Source organism: Mercenaria mercenaria, chromosome 6, assembly GCF_021730395.1.
Source record: "Mercenaria mercenaria strain notata chromosome 6, MADL_Memer_1, whole genome shotgun sequence".
Taxonomy (NCBI): Eukaryota; Metazoa; Mollusca; class Bivalvia; order Venerida; family Veneridae; genus Mercenaria; species Mercenaria mercenaria.
In genome coordinates this window covers 86505665-86531804 of record NC_069366.1, presented here as the reverse complement: position 1 = coordinate 86531804, position 26140 = coordinate 86505665, and the positions used below count along the sequence as shown (strand labels likewise).

Sequence of the window (26140 nt, the reverse complement as noted above, 5' to 3'; positions counted from 1 at the left end):
AAGACACATTAAGTTTGGGCCAAAATTGTGACCTCTACAGTGTTAACAAGCTTTTCCTTTGATATGACCTGGTGACCTGGTTTTTTAACCCAGATGACCCAATATCGAACTCGTCCAAGATTTTATTGAGGGTAACATTCTGACCAAGTTTCATTAAGATTAGGCCAAAATTGTGACCTCTAGAGTGTTAACAAGCTTTTACTTTAATATGACCTGGTGACCTAGTTTTTTTTACCCCAGATGACCCAATATTGAACTCATCCAAGATTTTATTGAGGGTAACATTCTGACCAAGTTTCATTAAGATTAGGCCAAAATTGTGACTTCTAGAGTGTTAACAGTCAAATTGTTGATGACGACGGACGGACGACGGACACAGGGCAATCACAAAAGCTCACCTTGAGCACTTTGTGCTCATGTGAGCTAAAAAAATCTCTTGTAATTTAAAAGTAATTTCACAATCCACTTTCTGTCACTTTTTTGGATTATTTTAAAGGTATTTTTGACGTAAGAAAATGCTTTTCTGGCAGATTAAAATCCACTAAAATGAAGCCGAGGAAATTTACCTCTGTAAACAAGAAATTATATAATGTTTAAGAGGCAAACAACATCCGAGTTCTGGTTTAGTTTTATCATCTATTGCATGATGTCATATATATTTACTACATACTAAAAGGATCAAAAAGCAGCCATACACTTTAAGATATCTTATAGTAAAATTTATCTTGCTGAAAGTGAATCTTGAAAATTTCTATGAAAATCTACTAACCTAATACAGCTTTGAATTTATCAGGCTTAGTGAGATCACTGCTGTGTAAAAATACATGACAACTTCTATGTGTGTATATATACTTAGGTTTAGTTCAAAGAAAAACATCGGAAGTTCTCAAGTTATTGAGAGAACACAAATATCCAAAGTTCATCCCCCGCCCATCCACCTGCATGCCTAGATCTATACATAGAGCTCTGAATTCGGCTACCACTATCGGGCCTCAGTCAAACGGCAGCATGTCAGTATATGCAATCAGCTGTTAAGACAGCATAGAAGCTATGACTACTGCATGCCCATAATGCAAGCAGTTTATTTTAATGCTCTTCAGTGAAATACAGGAAATTTATCAGTGAAATAAAACTGATATTTTCACTGTTTTACTGTTTCATTTTTATTTTTCACTGGTACGAAAGGACACTTGAATGTGAAAGAAAACGAATTATTAATAATAGAAAATTCCTTGCAAAATATATTTCAGTAAAGATACAAAATGTATAGGAATTACTAACATGATCATAAATATATACATTCTATCATAATAAAACATTAAAGAAATCAGGAAATGTAATAGAACTATTTAAAGCTTTTTTCCAGATATTGTGACGTCATGATGCGATGCACGTGGCATTGCTCAGGCAAACTTGATAAAATTTTTGTTAAAGCCATTAAAAATATATAATATAAACAGAATTTTTTGTTTCAGTGTTAGATCGAAATATATTTTACTTGTGAACACCATAATTTTTACATTCACTCAGCCACTCATGAAAATATTGCATTATAGTGTTCACTCAGTGTAATATATTACGCTCTCTCACTAAAACCAACTAGATTGTGTCTTTAGGACACAGGGTGTGCCCCCCACTGGTACATTTGTCACAAAAAAGGGAAAATAATTCAAATGTTTGGAGTCTTAATGGGGTATAGCCTAAAAAAAATTTATGAAAAGGATTCATTATTCTAAACCATTATACTTTTTGAGCTATGAGCACACAAACAAAAAATCCACTATTTTGGCTATTTCAAGGGCCATAACTCTTTAATAAATGCTAAGATTCTCAAGAGGAATGCCAAGTGTGCAAGGTCACATTATGATAAAGACTCAAGCAAGGTTTCATGAATTTACATTAAATACTTTTTGAGCTAGGCACATAATAAAGTGAAAATGTGCATATTTTTTTGACTATTTCAGGGGCCATAACTTTAAAAATAGGGTAAGGAGCCAGCAAACAAATAAGAGGTGTGCAAGTTCATATCATGATAAAGACTCATGTAAGTTTTCATCCATTTATATCATGTACTTTTTGAGTTAGGTGCGTCACAATGTGAAAATGTACATTATTTACTATTTCAGGGGCCATAACTCTGAAAATAGGGGGAGACAGATAAAAAAAATAGGAGGTGCGCAAGTTTGTATCATGATTAAGACTTATGCAAGTTTCATGAAACTATATCTAATACTTTTTGAGCTAGGCGTGTCACAAGGTAAAAAAGTGCACTTTTTTACTATTTCAGGGGACATAACTCTAAAAATAGAGGGCGGAGCCAGATGAAAAACAGGAGATGCGCAAGTTCCTATCATGATTAAGACTTATGCAAGTTATGTTAATTTTAATTAAACACTTTTTGAGTTAGGCACGTCATGAACTTCGAACAGACGCACGAATGGACGGACGCACAAACAAGAGCAAATCTATATGCCCCCACCACTCATGGGGGGCACAAAAATAATAGAAAAATTATATTTCTTTAATCTTTCTTCATATTTGAAAGACAGGAGGTATTCAACTACAAAGGTAAGTAACAAGTGACTCACAAAACCTTTTTCATTGTTAAGAGTTATCTTTCAGTCAAAACAGGAAGAGGAAGTGAAAAACAAACATTCCATAATACTATCAATATAGCCATTCAGTCTAGAAATCATAGACTTTGAGGATAATTAATTACAACTTGACTGACTTCATAAAAAACAAAGGTATTTATCAAGTAAATTTATTCTCAAATACAAGAAAAGTGTGGTCTTTAAAAATATGGACTTTTCATTTTAGTACTAGACAGCACAGTGAATTATAAGCCTGACTAAACCACATAAAATTGTATCAAATTTCACAATTATTATAATTATACTAAACATAGCAGTCTTTCCACCTTATGAAATCAATAAAACAAGAATAAATTAAAGTATCTGATACAGAATCATGCAGTTCAAGAAAAGAAGTAATTAAAGGGTTAAGGTAACTGCCTTATTGGTAAATACCTGTATAAGCTATCACAAAACACATATTTCAGCCAGAATCTGGAGGATAGTGAATTAAATAAAAAAATAATCATATTTCTTTAATTCTAATTCATATTTGAAAGACAGTTATTCTCTCACAAAACCTGTTGTATTGTTAGAGTTATTTTCTGTCAAAACAGAAAGAGGAAGTGAAAAAAAAAAAAACATTCAAAAAAAATTATTAATATAGAAATTAGAATTCACAGACACTGAAGAAGTTAAATTACAGATTTTCTGACTTCATACCAAACGAAAGTATATATTAAGCAAAATCTAATTCAATTTCGTGCAAAATATTAATGTCATCTTTTGGACATTTTTGTTAGGCCTAAAAAAAAAATATTTTGTTTTCGATAACATGCTCAAAAAAATTTGGGTAGGTAGGTTGAAAAATTATTTTTTTTGGATTTTTTTTTATTAAGGGAGACTTTTCGGAAATTATTTTTGTGTCAAAAAATGAATACAAATAAGGGGGTTATGCCTTTAGAGCATCACTAGTTGATTTCTAACATCACTGGCCATGGTTAAAGCATAAAAAGTGCAGTTTTGCAACTTTTTGTTAAAAAGTTGAAAAAAAAAATCTCCAAGGCCATAAAAACATCTAAGGTCAGGCCAAAAATTTAGGGTAGGTTGGGATACCAGAAACAAACAATTTTTTTTTACGCCTTATAGTACTGGACAATCCATTGAATTATAAGCCTGACTACCATAAAAATTTTATCAAATTTCACAATTGTATTAAAAAATGGCAGTCTTTTCACCTTTTAAAATAAACAAGAGGACCATGATGGTCCTGAATCGCTAACCTCTTCCCACATGACCAAGTTTTGAGTATGACGGCGTTTTTTCTATTATTTGACATAGTGACCTAGTTTTTGAGCTCATGTGACCCAGTTTTGAACTTGACCTAGATATTATCAAGATAAAAATTCTGACCAATTTTCAAGAAGATCCATCGAAAAATATGGTCTCTAGAGAGGTCACAAGGTTTTTCTATTATTTGACCTATTGACCTAGTTTTCGAAGGTACGTGACCCTGTTTTGAATTTTACCTAGATATCATCAAGGTGAACATTCTCACTATTTTCATGAAGATCTCATGAAAAATATGGCCTCTAGAGAGGTCACAAGGTTTTTCTATTTTTATACCTACTGGCCTAGTTTTTGACCGCACGTGACCGGGTCTCGAAACTGACCTAGATATCATCAAGGTGAACATTCAGATCAATTTGCATGAAGATCCATTGAAAAATATGGCCTCTAGAGAGGTCAAAAGATTTTAATAATTTTAGACCTACTGACCTAGTTTTTGACCGCAGTTGACCCAGTTTCAAACTAGACCTAGATATCATCAAGATGAACATTCAGACCAACTTTCATACAGATCCCATGAAAAGTATGGCCTCTAGAGAGGTCACAAGGTTTTTTTATTATTTGACCTACTGACCTAGTTTTTTAAGGCACGTGACCCAGTTTCAAACTTGACCTAGATATCATCAAGGTGAACATTCTGACCAATTTTTATGGAGATCCATTCATAAGTATGGCCTCTAGAGAGGTCACAAGGTCTTTCTATTTTTAGACCTACTGACCTAGTTTTCGACTGCACATGACCCTGTTTCGAACCTGACCTAGATATCATCAAGATGAACATTCAGACCAACTTTCATACAGATCCCATGAAAAATATGGCCTTTAGAGAGGTCACAAGGTTTTTCTATTATTTGACCTACTGACCTAGTTTTTGAGGGCACGTGATCCACTTTCGAAACTGACCTAGATATAATCAAGATGAACATTCAGACCAACTTTCATACAGATCCCATGAAAAATATGGCCTCTAGAGAGGTCACAAGGTTTTTCTATTATTTGCTTACTGACCTAGTTTTTGAAGGCACGTGACCCAGTTTCGAACTTGACCTAGATATCATCAAGGTGAACATTCTGACCAATTTTCATGAAGATCTCATGAAATATATGGCCTCTAGAGCGGTCACAAGGTTTTTCTTTTTTTAAACCTACTGACCTAGTTTTTGACCGCACGTGACCCAGTTTCGAACTTGACCTAGATATCATCAAGATAAACATTCAGACCAACTTTCATACAGATCCCATGAAAAATGTGGCCTTTAGAGAGGTCACAAGGTTTTTCTATTATTTGACGTACTGACCTAGTTTTTGATGGCACGTGACCCGGTTTCGAACTTGAACTAGATATCATCAAGATGAACGTTCTGACCAATTTTCATGAAGATCTTGTGAAATATATAGCCTCTAGAGAGGTCACATGGTTTTTCTATTTTTAGACCTTCTGACCTAGTTTTTGAAGGCACGTGACCCAGTTTAGAACTTGACCTAGATATCATGAAGATGAACATTCTGACCAATTTTCATGAAGATCTTGTGAAATACATGGCCTCTAGAGAGGTCACAAGGTTTTTCTATTTTTAGACCTACTGACCTAGTTTTTGAAGGCACGTGACCCAGTTTCGAACCTGACCTAGATATCATCAAGATGAACATTCTGACCAACTTTCATAAAGATCCCATGAAAAATGTGACCTCTAGAGTTGTCACAAGCAAAAGTTTATGGACGCACGCACGCACGACAGACGACGGACACTGCGCGATCACAAAAGCTCACCTTGTCACTTTGTGACAGGTGAGCTAACAAAACAGTTTAAAAATTATTTAAAGTGTCCGAAAGAAAATCATTCAGATGTTGGGCAGGAATCAGTCTTCAAAGTAATACCTTATTTTCATTTTTTAGAATGTTTCAACAACCTGGTTATATTGAGAATGTGTCACTGAGACTGTCAGAGGTTCTTGCTGATATTGGAGTGGATGAGAGGATTGTTCAGAAAAGAAGAAGAGCATGGCTGCTGAATGAATCTATGACAACAATATTACAGGATGCACATGTTTCAACATACTACTTAGGCAGTCAGTCTGAGGGAACCACTACACTGGGACTTCACTCAGACACTGATATACTACACTGTGTTAATGACTTTTATGTGATACAAGACTGGGCTGACTGGAAACCTGGTGTACTCAATTACTTGATGATCCAGGACGAGACTGTATCATCTGGTTATTGTCTACTACAACTCTTGAGAGATGATGCTCCTCTTCCTCACAATGATGTACTTAATCCATATTATCTTTTTAGAGACAGAACAGGAAGAATATTGCTAAAGAACACATCCTTGTTAGCAGCAACAGCTGGTGCTTTTGAGGGAGGAGTAAGACATGGTCCAGCATATGCGAAACAAGAACAGCCTGGGTTTACAGATTCTGACACTGTTTGTGCCTACCCCTGTAAATCATGGCCTCTACAAGCTAGACAATGGTTAGACCAGCAAGGTGTAGGTCAGTGGCCTTCAGATGAAATGAAGAGATACTGCAGAAACACTGGATGTTTTGTTGTTGGTGTTGGAAGCCAGGAAAATGAAGAGCTTGAATGGAGAATATCAACCTCTCTAGCAGAAAGGTGTTTAATGTTTAATCTTAATATTACACAGATTCGCTGTTACATTTTGATGAAGATGATATTAAAAACCTTCATCAAACCATACTCTGGAGACACAGTTTCAAGTTTCATGTGTAAAACAGTTCTGTTCCACTGCATTGCAAATACACATTCTAATGTCTGGAGAGAAAATAACTTACTTGTTTGTCTAACATTGTGTTTATTTGTCCTGTACAACAGTATTCTAAATGAAAACTGTCCTCATTTTATCATACCTGGAAACAACTTGATGAGAGGACATATTTCTCATGCATATAAACCTTACATTCTTGAAATACTGAAGTATATTATAAACAGTGAAGGAAGAGCATTACTGGAGATTGAGTGTGATGATCTTGGTGCAAGGATTCAGCTGAAGTTGAGTAATTTGCACTCTGAGTTTGAGATAAAAAGCAGTGACATTTCAGGGGATTTAATACTCTCAATTGCACAATTGAGTGCACTGAACATAGAGCCCCGTCTGTATTCAATTACAAACAGTAGCTATAAAGAAGCTATACAAACATTGCTGAAGTATATTTTCAAACTAGTCATTATTTCTAATCAATGCCAAGGATTGGACAAAACAGCTTGCAGCCTTATTGTATCATGTTTCTGTACAACCCTGGGATCTATCCTGGCATCCCTGAACATTCAACAATACAATGCTTTATCAGCAGAAGCTCTCACCTTGATTTCATGTGGTCTGAACACAGATGTTGCATCCAGTAAACTGAAGCTAGCCTCCATGTTACACTGTTTAGGAGATACTCAAAGAGAAGACATTGTTCTCAGAGATATTGAAGAAAGCTATGAATTGAACATTGTTGAACCTGTTTGTACGTGCCATGCTTTCATCAGACAACCTTACAGAAGAGGATTCTATGCACTGGCTGACAATCATAATGAAGAAGCTATACAGTACACTACAGCATCCTGTGTCACATTTCTGCCATGTGAAATTAACTGTGTTCCACATGAACTAAGACATGAAATGTTTAGATCTACACAAGAGGACCTAGCTTTCAGAGGTAGAGATGACTACTGGATGGACTGGGCTGTGGTCGATTCTCTCCCTTACCTCTACTATCTACAATACAAGACCTGTCGCAATCTTGGGAAACATGAAGAAAAGCAAAGAGCACTTTTCAACCTTATCAGAACCATTGACCAGGAACCAAACCTCGGACACAGGGAAACAGCTCTAAATCTACTGGGTCAATGTATGGAACAAGAGGACCGAGCTAAAGACTCTTTAGAATGTTATTTATTGTCCCTAAATGAAAGGGAGAGGAACAATGCTGCCAAGTTCCATATCTGTAGACTGCTGTCTACTTTGGTCAATGACCAATAGTTTAAAATAAACAAACAAGTTGTTTGACAAGTAAGCGGAGAATATCAATACATTACAATATTTAAGTATACGTACTGGTACAAGCCATGTATCCAATAGTTTTAATGAAATAACTGTGACTCACTGTGGGATAAAAGGAAATCAAACACATTTCTGTTTAAAATGAAAAAAGACAAATATCACAATCAAAATCATTTCAAAAGGCTGAACATATAAATCTGCTTGATAGTTTGTTTTTGATTTATTTATGTTACTGGCAAATATCTTTAATCATTTTATCTACTGCTGACTTCATTTAACAAGAGCACTGCCTTGCAGGTGCAGACGCTCATCTGATTTGTTTGTCTCTGTAAATTGTCCTACCATGATTTTCTACGTCCAAAAAGAGTAATAATTTTTGCAAAAGGCAATGTAGAGTTATGGTACTTGTTGTGCAGAGTTAGCTTTTAATGGTGAATAACTGCTTCATGTTTCAAAGCATTAGATTTGACTGTTAAAGAGAAAAGTTGACCTAAACATAAAACTTAACCAAGAAATTTGATATTTTGGAAGTCAAAAAGGGGCCTTAATTCTTGCAAAAAGCAGGATCTACAGTCGAATACCGTTACCTCGTTATTCAAGGGGCTGTAAAAATTGCATCGACGTATCCGAAGTTCGACGTAACGATATCGACTATCTGGAACTGCTTTGTACTTGTGTCAGACGTCTATATTGCCATTATATCCAATGCTTTTTTTCTGAGGGTTTTAAAAGGGAAAGAAATAATATAAAACGTAAATACGATTTCAATTTTATTGACAAATAAAACATCTTAATTAAATAGTACATACATAAATACAACTTTTTAATTTTTCAAAACATACGTGTAAACATTACCATATTTATTCTTTCCTTAAACAAGTCTGAATGCAGCGGTAATGTTCCTAGTTGAGAAGTCATTTTGACTGTGCTTCGATAACGAAAATTTGCCAGTTAAATACGAATATTGTTACTCAATCCTAAATGGCAGATTTTACTCTGTTTAACAGAAAAATATTTCATCCAAATTAGTTGTTATATTGGAAAACAGCTTGCACGCTATTTTATAAGACTAATTATTGGGAATTAAATGCAAACTTCCTGACATTTAAATTGGATTAAATATTAAATAACAAAAAACAAACACACAAACTAACTCGATTATGATTAATACATCGCCGGACAACAATAGGTTGGTTTTCACACCTTACAAATAACATGGATATTTTTGACACGCTATGATATCGACGAAACCAGGTGAAAAAACTGTACAGGTAAGTTGACGGGACTGAAACATCTCATCGAGCTAAACAAAATATCGAGCTAATCATATCGAGGTAATGATAAATAATTACATTGAAATATATAGGGGAAAATCGGGAACGACTAAAACACAGCGTGCTAACTGGAGTATCCAGCTAACCGATATCGAGGTAACAATATTCCATCTGTAGTTATGTTTCTTGCTAAACAGAGTCCACTTTGGATGGTAAACATGTGTTGCAAGTTTTAAAGCAATAGCTCTGCTGACCTAAACATAAAACTTAACCAAGAAATCTAATTTTGTAAGTCCAAAAGGGGCCATAATCCTTCCAAAAGCAGGATGGAGTTATGTTTCTTGCTGAACAGAGTCCACTTTGGATGGTGAACATGTGTTGCAAGTTTTAAAGCAATAGCTCTGCTGACCTAAACATAAAACTTAACCAAGAAATCTAATTTTGTAAGTCCAAAAGGGGCCATAATCCTTCCAAAAGCAGGATGGAGTTATGTTTCTTGTTGAACAGAGTCAGCTTCTAATGGTGAAAAAGTGTTGCAAGTTTCAAAGCAATAGCTCCGACAATTTAGGAGAAAAGTTGACCTAAACATAAAACCAAGAAATCTGATATTTTCTAAGTCCAAAAGGGGTCATAATTCTTGCAAAAAGCAGGATGGAGTTATGTTTCTTTCTGTACAGAGTCAGCTATTGATGGTGAACAAGTGTTGCAAGTTTTAAAGCAATAGCTTTGATAGGTATAGATAGAGAAGGTAGGTAAATAAGAGACTTATTATCAACACCTACGGATACAAGCTGTTACATGTCAGCAATAGCTAACTATTCGAAACACTTTTCAGTATAAGAATTAACAAGAGCTCGTCCAACACGAAATGCCCCCCCTTGATGCATTTAGTAATTGCACAAGGAACAGAAATTATATGCTCACTGTAAACAAAAGTTCTACCATTCTGGTTTAATCTGACCTTGACCTTTAACCTATTAACCTAACAAGAGATTACAGAGTGATCTTGTTGCCATCCACTGAGCCATTTTTGAATGTTCCAAATTTCAAGACTAGCTCAAAGTCAAAATCAAGGTCAATTTTCATTTCGGTACAAAACAATGTGTATGTGGTCCAAATTTGAAAGCTGTGGCTTGAGAAATGTGAAAGTAGGTCACTAGGTCAATTTCAAGGTCAAAGTTCATTTCAGTAGATAGAGCTATGCATGTGCTTCAGATCTGGAGGCTGTAGCTTGAGAAATGTGAAAGTAGGTAATAGGTAAAAATCAATGTCAAATATCAATTCAGAACACAAAAATATGCATGCGGTCCAAATTTGAAGCCTGTAGCTTCAGAAATGTGAAAGTAGGTCACTAGTTTTTCCCTATATAAGTCTATATGAACCATGTGACCCCTGGGGCAGGGCCATATTTGACCCTAGAGGGATAATTTAAATACTCTTAGTAGAGGACCACCAGATGATATCATACACAAAATATAAAAGCCCAAGGCCCTGTGGTTTTGGACAAGAGGTTTTTTCAAAAACATTTCCTATATAAGTCTATATATACCATGTGACCCCCGGGGTGGGGCCATATTTGACCCCAGGGAACTAATCTGAACAATCTTAGTAGAGGACCACTAGATTTTGCTACATACCCAATATCAAAGCCCTAGGCCCTATGGTTTTTGACAAGATCAGAAACCGATTAACTGTTCCTGGCCAATTTGAGCTTGACCTTTGACCTAATAACCTCAAAATCAATAGGGGTCATCTGCTGGTCATGGCCAACCTAACTATCAATTTTCCTGACAGTAGGCCCAAGTGTTTTTGAGTTATTGCCCGGAAACCATTTTACTGTTCCTGGTCACTGTGACCTTGACCTTTGACATACTGACCTCAAAATCAATAGGGGTCATCTGCTGGTCATGACCAACCTCCCTATCAACTTTCGAGACCCTAGGCCTAAGTGTTCTTGAGTTATCATCCGGAAACCGTTTAACTGTTCAGGGTCACTGTGACCTTGACCTTTAACATACTGACCTCAAAATCAATAGGGGTCATCTGCTGGCCATGACCAACCTCCCTATCAACTTTCATTATCCTAGGCCCAAGTGTTCTTGAGTTATCATCCGGAAACCGTTTTACTATTCAGGGTCACTGTGACCTTAATCTTCGACATACAGATCTCAAAATCAATAGGGGTCATCTGCTGGTGATGAACAACCTCCCTATCAACTTTCATTATCCCATGCCCAAGCGTTCTTGAGTTATCATCCGGAAACGGATTGGTCTACATTCCGACGGACATCTGCAAAACAATATACCCCTCCTTCTTCGAAGGGGGGCATAAAAATATCAAAACAGATATAATTTGAATGTGTCTGTAGGACACAGGGTGTGCCCCCCATTGGTACATTTGTCACAAATATGGGGCAATAATTCAAATGTTTGCAGTGTTAATGGGGCTTAGCATAAACAAACATTTTATGAAAAGGATTCATTATTCTAGGCAATTTATTTTTGAGCTATCAGCATCACAAACAAAAAATCCACTATTTTGGCTATTTCAAGGGCCACAACTCTGTAATAAGCGCAAAGATTCTCAAGAAGTATGCCAAGTGTGAAAGGTCACATCATGTCATGGTCACTGAAAGTCAGTTTTAAGATCAGTATGCAAAACTGTACAAGTCATCCAAATTTCAAGGCTGTATCTTAAAAAACAAGAAAGTAGGTCAGTAGGTCAAGGTCACTGTAAGGTGACCCGTTATCACTTGGGTACATCAGGTAAATATAATTAAACAGTCTAGGTAATATAATCTGATAATTTTTGAAGTATTTTTTCCTATATAACTCATATAACAAGTGACCCCCAGGGTGGGGCCTCTTTTTACCCCAGGGGCATAATTTGAATAATTCTGTTAGAGGTCCACTAGGCAATGCTACATACCAAATATCAAAAGCTTAGGCCTTTCAGTTTAAGACAAGAAGATTTATAAAGTTTTCTTCTATATAAGTCTATGTAAAACTTGGGACCCCCGGGGCGGGGCCTCTTTTCACCCCAGGGGCACAATTTGAACAATGTTCATAGAGGACCACAAGGCAATGCTACATACAAAATATCAAAGGCCTAGGTCTTGTAGTTTCAGACAAGAAGATTTTTAAAGTTTTTTCCTATATTAAAGTCTATGTAAAACTTGGGACTCCCGGGGCGGGACCTCTTTTCATCCCAGGGGCATAATTTGAACAATCTTAATAGAGGACTATTAGATGATGTCACATGCCAAATATCAAGGCTCTATGCCTTGCAGTTTAGGACAAGAAGATTTTTAAAGTTTTTCCTTTGGTTGCCATGGCAACCAGAGTCCACATGGAATGAGATTCTTTGAACAATTTTGAAAGGGGACCACCCAAGGATCATTCCTGTGAAGTTTGGTGCAATTCTGCCCAGTGATTTTCAAGAAGATTTTTTTAGAAAATGTTGACGGACACAAGACGGACGACCGACAGTTAACTAAATTTAAGTTAAGGGCGTAGATCGTCTGTTTGTAGTAGAGAAACACACTGGAAAGAACGAGAAACTATCACAGGCTTGCTGAATAGCTTCTTTAAAAACAATTTAACAAGGCCGTGCCCGGGTTCAAACTAACAACTTTGCCGACGTAGGCGAGATCATCTGTATGTTGGACAGTGAAACTGTTTAAGAAAGTTTAACACAAAAATGTTCAACAGGTGGGTGGTTGTGGGCACATTGAGACTTCCACACAAGGAGCACCTTTTCCCATCATAATAAGATATTTATATGGGATTTGTCTGTGAATTATAGTGATATCTCTGTATCACAAAGAGATGTGATTTTTTTACGTTGTAAAGATATGTCTTTATGCGTCAGAATGCAATGTTCGAAATATTTTTATGTTTTTTTTTCTTGTTTATGGTAGAATCTGCCATTCCACATTTTTAACGGACTGTTGAAATCAACGGACTGAAATTTTCCCAGATATTTCCACAAGTGTTTTTTTTCAAAATTCTCTGCTGTATATCTTCAGATATAATGTATCTATTTATGTCCCTGATATTTTCAAACGTCATATTTTCAAGACTGCGCAAAATGAAATGCCTGATTTAAATTAATTCAAATTTAGTTTTACTTTCTATGCTGCATATAATGAAATGATAAAAAGAATTATGTTGCTATTTCGTAGCATTCTTTCATTAGACAGATGTTTCGATAAAGGCTCTCCTATATGTGTCGTACGCACAATTATTCTATACCTATTTTATCTATCCAATCGCAAACGTTCATTTGCAACACGTGACCGTACAATATATTACGGTATTTGGATGCACGTGCGTACAAAAATCCTGTAGTTTCTGTATTTGGACGCACGCGCGTACAAAAAATTCTGTATTTTCTGTATTTGGACGGTTCAACAGTCCCATGTTAAACATACGATAAGGCCCGAAACGCGTGAAAATGTTCCGAATGTAAATCGGATGAAGTAGGCGCTCTATGTACTGGGTTTGATTATGCGTCTTGAAATCTGGATTTAATTTGAGTTGGGTTTTTTTTGTTCACAACACACAAAAACGATTCAAGGGATAAAAATGCTATCTGATTTAGATATTAAAACGTTCGTTAATAATCAAAAACTTAAAAATACAGTAAAAAGGATCATCAGATGTTGAAATATTTGAAAAGTCGCTTAAAGAAGCAGTTCTGGACGAAACCTAGAAATTGGTATCAGCCCTGACTGTCTGAATAGCTACCTCAGCAGTTTTTATTCAACGGTTAAGAAACAAAATGGAGAAGATTATGAATGGCAACGGATGGGCGGTCAGCATCCAAAACATGTCTGCTCTATAATTCAGTTTTGGTCGGATCTTCACCAAACTTGCTGACAATGTTTGTGGGCATTACATCTCGGCCAATTTCGATAACCAGCCAAATTGTACCAGGCACTCTTTGATTATAGTCCTTGAATTACTCGAAAAACGGGGAATTTAGCCTTGTCCGCTCTTTTAAGTCGAACAGTTTTCACCCGATCTTCACCAAACTTGCTAACAATGTTTGCTGGCATATAATATCTCAGCCAAGTATTATTACCACCCAAATCGCCAAATGGCTGTTGTAGGGAGGTTGCACCATCAACTTTTTTAAATGATGATATGCAGAAAAAAAACATTCAATGAATTACGTATATTACGTATGAAGTGAAATATAGAATAAAAAGATTATTTAAGGTCTAACATTGTTCTGTATAATATATATTTGCACTCATACCAAGCTGGGAAAAACTAGAAAAGGCAGGAATACAATATTCAGTGAAACATTTTTAATTTAAACTATTATTATAGTAAGATAAAATAGATATAGAATAAAAAGGTTATTTAACACTGTACTGTAAGGTTATTTAACACTGTACTGTACAATACGAGATTTATTTGGACTCGTACCCAGCTGAGAAAACCATATTGAACTCGCCTAGCGGCTCATCCAATATGGTTTTCTCAGCTGGGTACTCGTCCAAATATATCTCCGTATTGTACAGAACAATGTTAAATAACCTAATATTACAGTATATGTGCGTGCGTACTGTACAACAAGGGGCCTCCGTGGCCGGTTGATTAAGGTCACTGACTTCGAATCACTTGCCATAAACCGATGTAGGTTTGAGCCTCACTCAGAGAGTTGAGTTCTTCATGTTAGCAAGCTTTTACATCTTTATCCTAGATCTTAACTGACTGTGTTCCAAATCATAATTAGTGTACTTAGGGGCCTTAATTCAAACCCCAGCTGTTAGTTTTAGCACATGTCTGCGTATTTATATAGATACCTTCATTGGATTAAAATATCAGATCTGAAATCAAAACAATGTATAATGAATAAATTGCTATTGAAACACTTGTGTATTAGGTGCGAAAAAGTATCTATTGTTCTGTGCAGAGAACAGAAAATTGCTAAAAATTGCTAAAGTTTTTTGTTTAAAAAAAAACAAAAACTTCAGTCACAACATTCACATTTTGAATAAAAAAAAATGCTATTTTTTTATATTCATTGATTGTATAGACAATCAATCCTGTAAGAGATGATGTCTGGTTATTTGGTCACAGTTTGAGATAAGAGATATCAAAGCGCTATCGCTTTTGCTCACAAGGGGAGAAAACGCTAATAGGGAAATTGATTTAATCATAGTATTTGCACACTTCCTTCCCCTGATGTGAGGAAAATTTCTCAGTATGAGCAAGAACGCCTATGTCACAAAAGGCTTAAAGCCATAAAGTACAGTGTCCTACTTTCAGTTGAAAGCATTGAATTTAAGTTGCCCAATCAGATAATTTCTTCAAAATCTGAAAAAATTCCGAGAACGCTTTTTATATTTCATTTGACCTAACTAGAGAAATGTTTTCCAAATATTTTGCTAAACTGCTCACTAAAAACTGAAATAGTGTCTTATCTTACACTAGAAATTTTCTCTCGTTAAATGCGAAATCAAATACTTTCTTTGTAGACTATTGTGTCTGATACAAAAGTGATACAATTACGTGTAACGAACAACCAGGTCAGTGCTGTCTCTCGAACAAATAGCCCCAAATCGATGAGAGCTTTTGAATTTAACATTGAAATATGACCTGACTGTAGTCGATCAGTTCGTTAATAAGCACATAAAGATGTTTAGCTGTGTATTAACTTCTATTTCTGGCCAGTCAGAGTTATTGCCGATGCATTTTGTATTATTAGCTTGTGGCGCACACTCAAATGTATAACTAAACGTTTATCACTTAAAACTTCAAAAAAACATGAGCTGTCACTAATGGTGACAAATGCCCCCGCAATGCCTTGACCTTTGACCTGGTGACCTTGACCTTTGACCTGGTGACCCCAAAGTCAATAGGGGCCGTGTACTCAATAAGTACTATCAGCATGTAAAGTTTGAAGGTCCTGGATGCAGTGGTTCGCGAGTAAAGTGCCTTCATGCAAAAAGTAAACATTGGCCCCTGTGACCTTGACCTTTGACCTGGTGACCCCAAAGTCGGTAGGGGTGTGTACTCAATAAGTACTATCAGCATGTGAAGTTTGAAGGTGCAGTGCAGTGGTTCGCGAGTAAAGTGCCTTCATGCAAAAAGTTAACACTGGCCCCTGTGACCTTGACCTTTGACCCCGAAGTCAGTAGGGGTCATGTACTCAATAAGTACTATCACCATGTGAAGTTTGAGGTGCGCAAGTTCACATCATAAAGACTCATGCAAGGTTTCATCAAATTATATCAAATACTTTTTCAGCTAGGCACATCATGAACTTCGGACGGACACACAGACAAGACCAAATCTATATGCCCCCCACTACTCATAGGGGCACAACAAACATCCTCTATATATAGACAATAAATACCTGTGGGGAGGGCAGTGACTGTCGGAAATGCACGCCTGGTATTACAAGATCCAGGGGATTCACTATATCTGTAAATAGAAACGATTTATTAAAAAGATATGAATAGGAAAATACCTAGTGTTTCTGCAAATAATTTAAAAAAATCTACGAGAAGATCCCTTGGAAGCTTAGAATGCAATCAAAATAATAGCAGCCTCAATTTCATCAAATCTATTAATGACAAGTAGGAGGATGGAACACTCCTCGTGCCCCTTGGCATCGGCTGAAGTGGACCAGATTTTGAATGGACTCCTTGGCCCCAAAGGACCACATGATATAACAGCACAAAATCCAAGTACAGGAAGAACTACACAATGAATATATTTCCCCAAATATTTTCATCATATACAGAAACAAGGAGCTGCGTTCAATAAACGCTTGATGCCCCCAGTGGCATCCTTGTTGACAACTTTTGCACCAAAATGAGGTCAAGGTCAAGGTCAAACTGAGGTCAGGTGATGTTTGAAGATGATGAATGGTCACAGTTCACATCTGTATTAGTATCAATTCATTCTTGTAAGTGGTATTGATGCTAGACGAAACGGTCCCATTTGGTTAACCAAGAGATGGCCCATATAAAGTAACCTAAGTCCAAAATGAGGTCAAGGTCAAACTGAGGTCAGGTGAAGTCTGAAGATAAGGAATGGTCACAGGTTACATCTGCATTAGTATCAAGTCATTCTAGTAAGGGGTATTGATGCTAGACGAAACGGTCCCATTTGGTTAACCTCGTATGGACGGATAGACGGACGAACGGACAGGACAGACAATCACTAGATGTCTCCCACATCAGTAGATGCTGTGGGCATAAAAACATCACCTGCTTGAGGCTGCAAGGAGATAAGCAAAATGCTGGAATCATGAAGGATTCATAGACAATGTAGTGAAAATCACCATGGATCACATGAAATGCTGAAGGGAGCATGAGTGTTTGTCTGCTGATGCTCAAAAGAGCTGTTTTTCATTACATAATCATTTGCACAAAGATACACGTAACATTTTAATCACATCTGTTTCCACTTCTTTAACTACTGTTTTAATTAAGCTGTGACATAATGAATTTACTTTACCTTTAGCTAATAATTTCCTTGCTAAATCATTCATATAGTTTGAAATGTCCACATTGTAATATTCATACACTTTCCTAGCCCATATTTCATTGGCAGCCCTGGAATACAGATTTTTAAATAATATGAAATCGTTTGTAACTACTTGATTAACCCTTACAAAGCTGTGCACGATTGGTTCAGCTTTTGCAACCAGTGTAGATAGTGATAAGCCTGCACATCTGTGCAGTCTGATCATGATCTGCACTGTTCGCTATTCAGCCAGTATCTTTTTGGTAAGCACCCCTTTTAACAGTTAATGGTACTGTCCAACTTGAAAGATGGACAAGTTCATTATAGAAATTTTTCAGGGTAAGGGTTAAGAACTACTTTCATGGCATTTTACCCTTGCATCAATTCATAACCAATAAGTGAAATATGTAAACACACCAAACACAATTATAAGTCATATGGTGACATATAATGCAGCTTTAGATGGTGGGAGAAAAACCCAGGTGTCCCTCTGTACATTATTTCATCCAAAGCAGGCACCTTGGTAGAACCACTAACCTTCTGTAAGCCTGCTGGATGGCTTCAACATGTGAAAAATTCAATGCTGAGGTGCAAACCACTTGGCCACCAAGGCCCCTAAGCATATAGCTGAACCTGTCTAAGCAGCCGTCTATATCGAGTAGCCACCTGCCTTTAGCAAACTGTCAGCTAACTGTCCAAATTGGCTTTCACATATTTTCAACCTGACTTGAACAGCCAACTGCCTTAAGCAACTAAGTTATGGCATTCCCTTAGCTGCTTGCATTATATAATTTTTACTGTATTAAATATATAGAGGATATTTGTTTGTTTTGAGTGAATATGGAATATATCTCACTGAGAAGTGAGAAAATTTCAAATATTTTCACGAGCGCATAGCTCACTTTGAGGTGAGATATATTCCATATTCACGAAAAACAAACAAATTTTCTTTTTATTTTATGCTCAATTACGTTGAGAAATGCATTTTGCAACTGTTTTAATCTCAGCGCGGGAAACAGACGCGCGTAAACAGACATGACGTCAGACGTGCTGTGACGTTATAAAGACGCATGCAACATAAAGTTCCATTTTGTTTTATATTTTGCTGCATAATGGTATGAAATTCGCTTTAAGTAAAATAATCTGAATCGAGAAATATATTATAAAGAACAAAGTGTGACTATAATTTCTTCCTGTTTTAAGCAAATAATTTAAAATTCATACACAATGTATGAGGGGGCGGAGCTCATATCTCTCACAGTGTGAAAATATAGATTTCATATTTTCACAGTGTGAGCGATGAGATATGAAAATATTTAACTGATAGAATACAGTATTTCATTAGTTAGCATAAAATAAAGTGGCACACACATACCATAATATTAGAAGAAAAAACTTATGTTTGTTACCTGACTTAAGTACATTAATTTGCTTAAGAAAAGTAAAAACTTAAGAAAATTAACAAATTAACAAACTAAAGTAAATTAACAAACTTAATTATTTTTTGTGAAATCAGGGCCTGACCTTCAAAAGTAACTTACAACTTACACTGACCTTGAAAGGTCACAGTGCAGCAGACAACAAATACTTACCATACAGCTGAACCAGTACCAGAGCCAACATTGAGAACAGCTCCTGGATTAAAACTACTGTCCAGTTTGTGAATCTAAAATAAGAGTTAATACATAATAAAACAGAGCAAGAGCCTAGTAAATAGTGTCTTTTAGCAAAAAGATAAAGTGCAATATATATCACATTAAAACTCACATAGCAGCAAAAATTATATCTTTTTTATCTGTATATCTACAAATTTATCACATTATATCACAAACACAAACTATGACAATATATCAGCATAGTCTTTATGACAGTTTAAAGATTCAAGCTTTAAAAGATCCCTATATTCTATTATCACCATTCAATCTGTATAGTAAGCTCATTTTGACCATATTTCTAGTTTGAGAACAAATTTTTAGAAATATTTTTAACCTTTACCTTGCAATATTTCTAAAATGGACTGGTCAATCATTCAATTGAGACAGACTCACTTAATATTCAAAGGGGTGTTCACTGAAAATTTACTGTCTGAATAGTAAACAGTGCAGACCATGATAAGCCTGCACAGACGTGCAGGCATGCCTTGGTCTGCACTGGTCACATTGGCACAATCACTTGCGGCCAGAAGGCTAAAGGTTAACATTCTATATGTGTACATGTTGATAGTGACTATCATTCTAGAACTGTTATAAGATACAGAACCTGTGAAAGTAACAATAATATGAGCCATGCCATGAGAAAACCAACATAGTGCGTTTGCCACCAGCATGGATCCAGACCAGCCTGCGCATCCGCGCAGTCTGGTCAGGATCCATGCTGTTCGCTTTCAAAGCCTATTGCAATTACAGAAACTGTTAGCGAACAGCATGGATCCATGCTGGTGGCAAACCCACTATGTTGGTTTTCTCATGGCACGGCTCATACATAAAACATTACCTCATAAAATATACGATATAACACTGTATAATTTGGTGCTAGCCTTGCTGCTAAATAGACCAATCCAGTATGATCTCTGTAACTGAAAAAAAACAATTTTTTTTCAACTTTATCATTCAGTTTGGGGCAATACCATTAGTTATTCAAAGGGGTGTTCACTGAATTTTTTTTGACTGAATAGCGAACAGTGCAAACCATGATCTTATTCTGCACTGGTCTCAAAGGCAAACCCACTTGCCACCAGCAGGCTACAGGTTTAACAAGCACACAGTTCAGTCAAATTTTAAACAACCCTATATGTATTTTCTATTATAAATGCAGTCTAGTGTCTTCTGTCAAATATTCTGTCAAAATGAGATCACTGAAAAATATACATTTTCTTTATCTCATCATCCAGTCCTGATGGAATCTTTATATACCCAAACATTGTTTGTAACCTTGCGTCACTCTAATATGGGTGGCTTGAACATTTTTATGAGTGTTTGTATGCTTATTTATAGTTGCAATCAGTAACACATGAGAGACTCCTCCGGACGACTATTAGTAATTTTCAGTCACAGGATAGTGCAAGATTGCAGTAGTCATAGCCTCTATTCCTTTTAAACAGCTGATCGCATGTATTGACAAGCTGCCATTTGAATATCCATCACTGAGTAAAGAAGATATAAATTGAACACAAAATCCTACAGATGGAGAGCAGACAAACATTTTTACAAATAGGTGCTTATCTGGTAATCCTTTAACCCTTACCCTGCTAAATTTCTATAATGAACTTGTCCATCTTTCAGTCTGACAATACCACTGACTGTTAAATGGGGTGCTTTTCGAAATGATACTGACTGAAATGCAAACTGTGCAGATCTTGATCAGACTGCATGGAAGTGCAAGCTGATCAGGATCTACACTGCTGGCAAAGGCAGAATAAATCATGTCCAGCATGACAAGGGTTAAGGTGAAAGCAAAAGAAATCTATCTGCTTCTTTTATTGTGCACTTGGACTTCTCCCCCTCTCATTCTTTGTTTTTATTTTCCCTCCTAGCATTCTTTTAGCAATGTATGAGAAATATTAACAATATCAGAGCTTGACAGCAATCTGCTGTCTTCCCAGACTGTAAGTATTCAAGTTTAGGCTTAATGTAAAAAAAACATTTCAACACCTTCAACTGGGGAATAATTAAATTGTATGCATACCTGGTATTTGTTTACTCCAGACATTTCCAGTTGACTGAAGTTTTCTTGTAATACATGTAACTATCTAAAGTCGAACTTTGTTCACTCGAAATTGGATTATTCCAACACCATCCTTTGCTCAAACTGATCATCAGGTCCATGCTAAATTCATATTATAATGTATGTTGTTTGAATGTTTGAACTACAGATAACTGGAACAAATTTTGCTAAATTTTGAGTTTAAGTTTGTTTGTTTTGTTTGTTTGTTTGTTTTCGATTTAAACGTTTTTCAACAGTATTTCAGTCATGTAACAGCGGGCAGTTAACCTAACCAGTGTTCCTTGATTCTGTACCATTACAAACCTGTTCTCCGCAAGTAACTGCCAACATCCCCACATGAATCAGAGGTGGAGGACTAATGATTTCAGACACAGAGTCGTTTATCAAATAGTCATAGAGTTTAAGGGAACAAAGTTCGACTGTATATACTGTCTCAATTCTACTGTATGCACATTCAGTATTGACTTACTCTATAGGTTTCCACATGTGTGAAGTTTTCTTGAACACTTTATTAGATACACTGCCCACTCTATGTAGCAGCCTTTCTTTTATTCCTTCATGTAACTCTTCAAAATTGATATTTTCTCTCTCAATCTCCTCTGAAAATGAAAATAAATACACTGACTTTTTGGAAAGACTTACTACCTTCAATTAACTGGATATTTTCAGTTTAATAGCATTTAAAATCTAAACCAATGGGGAGCAGTTCCACAAGTTCAAAAAGGTGTCGTCTGCTTAACCCAAAGCTTTGTTCAGTGTCAGTCCCACATCTCTTAAAAAACTGTCATTTTCTTTTCAAGGAAGCAGACCTAAATTTAAAAGCTTATGGATGTGAGAAAGAAAAAAGAGCACTGACTGCAGGTGCCATCGATTGTCTGCAAATACTGGACGATATGTAAGAAAACAATTTTAGTTCCTGACCCTCTTACCCAAAGATATAGTAAGTATTCAAGAAAAGTGAACTTAAAAAAAAAAATCAACCAAACAATACTGATTTTCTATGTACAACAAGAATCGCAGACTGTCACAAAATACGCCCGTCATCTGACTTGCCCTATTTCAAGGGCCACAATCCAAGAGTGCCTGGGGTGATTTGGCTGGTTATCGAACTTGGCCAAGATTTTATGCCCACAAACAATCTGCAAGTTTGGTGAAAGTTGGATGAAAACTGCTCGACTTAAAATTCGCATAATCCAACAGTGCTTAGGGCAATTTGGCTCGTTATCAAACTTGGCCGAGATTTTATGTCCACAAACATTATCTGCAAGTTTGGTGTAGATTGCATGAAAGTTGTTTGACTTAAAAGAGTGGACAAGGTGAATTCGCATAAACCAACAATGCCAGAGGCAATCTGGCTGGTTATCGAACTTGGCCAAGATATTATGCCCATAAACATAATCTGTAAGTTTGTGGAAGATCGAATGAAAATTGTCGACTTACGGAGTGGACAAGGCTAAATTTACTGTTCGCCCATGCAGTCTGGTCAGGATCCATGCTGTTCGCTAACAGTTTCTCTAATTGCAATAGGCTTTGAAAGCAAACAGCATGGATCCTGACCAGACTGCACAGATGCTCACAAATGCACTATGTTGGTTTTCTTATGGTGTGGCTCATATATGTACATCTGTCACAAGAAAAACTTACCAGCCAAATGCTTCTCTTTCAGCTCCTGTATTTTCTCTTGTTTGAAACTCTCAGAAATGGGGGGTTGTCTCCTCCAATACACCTCTTGCAAATGCTTCACATCGTCTTTGAATTTAGAATGACTGATCAGGTCATTTTCTGTCAAACAGAAAACAAAGCAGCTTGTTAACCCTTACCCTGCTAAATTTCAATAATGACCTTGCCCATCTTTCAATTTGGACAGTACCATCAACTGTTAAAAGGGGTGCTTACCAAAAAGATACTGACTGAATGGCAAACAGTGCAGATCATGATCAGACTGCATATATGTGCAGGCTGATCATGATCTACACTGGTCGCAAAGGCAGAATCATTTGTGTCCAGCATGATAAGGCTTAATAGTAAGTCCAAACTGGTCTAAGTTGAGCACCTGTGGAGATCCTTCATCTTTCACCTACCTCATAATAATGCTTCATAAACACCAACCAAATCATTCAGGAAATGTAGTCATTTAAGAGATATTTTCAGTTTTAAGCTCTCTAAGCACCAATCAAGTGAAGTCAAACGTTATCGTTTAATTTTGACAAAACAGAAAAACATCCATTGGAGAGTCAACAAAGCATTTCTTTCAGTGGTATATAACCTATATTCAAAAGAGAATTCAATAAATTAGAATTTACTTCCCTAACATTTTCAGTAACTTTTGCGAAAAACATATTGCCTATGCTTGTCAATATTTTGTTGATGCTCTTTCTCTGTTTGCTCATGTCCATCTTGTCACTTAAATCTCCAGCTGATATTCTGTTGTGTCTATGTTTTGTCTGTCAATGTTTTGTCTGTCCATGTTTAGTCTGTCAATGTTTTGTCATAAATTTGACAAATACACATCAGACCAAATTTATACAATATGCCATTCATGTAAGAGTAAGCATCTTGGAATAAAAGGTTTTATTATATACCTATATAAATTCTGTTCAAAAATTGGCTTGTATTTCGCAATTAAATATGAACAGGCAGACATAAATTGCATATTGTACCTTTTAAATTCTGTATTGTACCTTCCATATTGTATGCAGCTGGACTAATTTCATTAATATGCATGACAAGACACAGTTCTATAAATAGCGCACATAAAACTTCACTTAGTTCTATTTTAATATCGGTTTACATTGCAGATTTTGTTCAATAACAAAACAACAAATAAGAAGTTGGAGGTGTATAATAAAAGGGTCATAACAATAGCTAGATCTGGGATTCTGTATTCGGCGCTCATGGATTTTGCATGGTCAGATTGCACTCTGCACCTGCAGGATCTGATCCCGCAAAAATCCACTTGAGCCGAATACAGCATCCCAGATCGAGCTACTGTTGTAATAAACCTAATACAATCCTGGATAAATAATTTTATATCAAACTGAGAAACAATCTTACCTACAAGCACAGCACGTGCATTTTTCACCAAATGTTCTGGTAGGTATGGTACTTTATCGGGATGCATAAGTCCAGCATGTGTTTTTGAATAACGTGTCGGATCTTCCTGGTACTGAGACAATACTTCTGGGTCAATATCAAGTCCTCTTGGAAATGCACGAGCAACTGGTGCAACTAAATTTCCCTAAGTAAAAAAATCAACAATTTTAAAATGAGGCTTGACAACATTTTACAAAATCAAAGAATTAAATAATATCAGTCACAAAATTTTCAAAATAAAATGTGCAAAAATAATATAAGTTAGAGAATTATCATTTTTTGATACTAACAGTTACTGCCCACTGACCTTCAAGATCATACTGAATACTTTTCTTACTAGTATCTTTTGAGTTTTAAACAATGTTTCTCAACAGTATTTCAGTTATGTAACGGCGGGCAGTTAATCTAACCAGTGTCCCTGGATTCTGTACATGAATCCGAGGCGGAGGACGAATGATTTCAGACACAATGTCTTTTATCAAATTGTCATTCAGACAAGTAAATTTTCAATAAACACTCATTTTAATAATAAGTGGTACTGCCAAAATTGAAAGATGGACCTGTCCATTTTAGAAATTTAGCTGGGTAAAAGGTTAAATTACCATGAAATTATTAAATAATTACCTGCTTATCTTGCTCAAAGGCTGGTTCTGGTATGGAAACAGCTTCTTGTAAACACTGAAAATATATTAAAAAACATATTATCAGTCAAGAATTTACATCATCATGAATGCTCAGGCTTGGTATAATTGTTCCAGCTGAAAAACAGTTACAAACCTGGCAAGTATTCCATATAGAAGTTAGGATTGGAATTATTTTCCACTCTGAGTCCATTTCAAGAAACATGCAGATTTTTTGCACTAATTTCTACATAGTTTTGCAGTGCCAGTTAATGGTGAAGTCAAACTATAAACTTAAAATTACTAGAGAAGAATTTCATGTTAAGCAGCAAGTTTCTAACATATTCTGTGAAGTGTCTCGGGTTTGAGTTCAGGAATGACAGCACTTACTTTTTTCACTCTGTGACAATTTGACACCCAACATGAAGCATGTTATACTTTCTCTAGGTGAGTCTTATGGTGCTTGCTATTACATGTACTATGAAGTTTGATTTTGTTTGGCTGTATATTGCAATATATTGAAGGAGAAGCGATCACCAAGAGCTGAAGTGGGGAGATGAGGTGAGTGGCTGGAGTGTGTGTGTGCGGTAGGGGGGAGGGGGAGGAGGGGGGGAGGAATTAAAATCAGTTTTTGGAGCCTACAAATTGAGGAGAGGGTAAAGAATATACCGGCCACCCAACACTCTCAACCACTTTGATATCTATATTCCAAAAGTAATGCAGTAGAGTTAGGGAAGAATATGTGTAAAGCAACCAGTCAGCTCAATCAGTACAGCACTCACCAGGAGGCAAAGGATTCCAGGTTCAAGCTCTTGGCTGACTGCATTTTTTTCACCATGTGACATTCTAAAAGAAAGCCTTGTCTTCCTCAAACTTCATTGACTAGCTAATCAGTCAGAAGCTGTTTTAATTGATTACACTATTCCTGCTCTTAATGCCAATGTAATATATGTATACTATGAAAAAGTTCATTGACACAAACAATAATCTGAAAAAAACCCATA

General features: G+C 36.2%; 3 protein-coding genes across 3 annotated transcripts in view; 2 read left to right on the top strand and 1 right to left on the bottom strand.

Annotated features, from left to right (window-relative positions):
* The window catches only part of LOC123548301 (E3 ubiquitin-protein ligase ariadne-1-like), a 366173-nt gene that overhangs the window by 290391 nt on the left and 49642 nt on the right, over nucleotides 1-26140 (top strand). The gene's annotated exons all lie outside the window — the stretch shown is intronic.
* The window catches only part of LOC123548305 (methyltransferase-like protein 17, mitochondrial), a 65146-nt gene that overhangs the window by 19063 nt on the left and 19943 nt on the right, over nucleotides 1-26140 (bottom strand). Inside the window, exons 2-9 of the mRNA XM_053546553.1 lie at nucleotides 25141-25194; nucleotides 24478-24661; nucleotides 23068-23205; nucleotides 21893-22022; nucleotides 20194-20275; nucleotides 19293-19366; nucleotides 17692-17789; nucleotides 16583-16650 (exon numbers count right to left, since the gene is read on the bottom strand). Coding sequence (XP_053402528.1) covers nucleotides 16583-16650; nucleotides 17692-17789; nucleotides 19293-19366; nucleotides 20194-20275; nucleotides 21893-22022; nucleotides 23068-23205; nucleotides 24478-24661; nucleotides 25141-25194 — 828 coding nt within the window. The remainder of the gene's footprint in view (nucleotides 1-16582; nucleotides 16651-17691; nucleotides 17790-19292; nucleotides 19367-20193; nucleotides 20276-21892; nucleotides 22023-23067; nucleotides 23206-24477; nucleotides 24662-25140; nucleotides 25195-26140) is intronic.
* LOC123548308 (uncharacterized) lies at nucleotides 2610-8248 on the top strand. Its single transcript, XM_045335470.2, has 2 exons — nucleotides 2610-2747; nucleotides 5821-8248. The coding sequence occupies exon 2, from the start codon at nucleotides 5822-5824 to the stop codon at nucleotides 7913-7915; it is 2094 nt and encodes a 697-aa protein (XP_045191405.2). The 5' UTR covers nucleotides 2610-2747; nucleotide 5821; the 3' UTR covers nucleotides 7916-8248.

Bases quoted from the DNA above. Each gene is read 5' to 3' on its own strand.
- LOC123548308 (XM_045335470.2), top strand. From the start codon at position 5,822: ATGTTTCAACAACCTGGTTATATTGAGAATGTGTCACTGAGACTGTCA.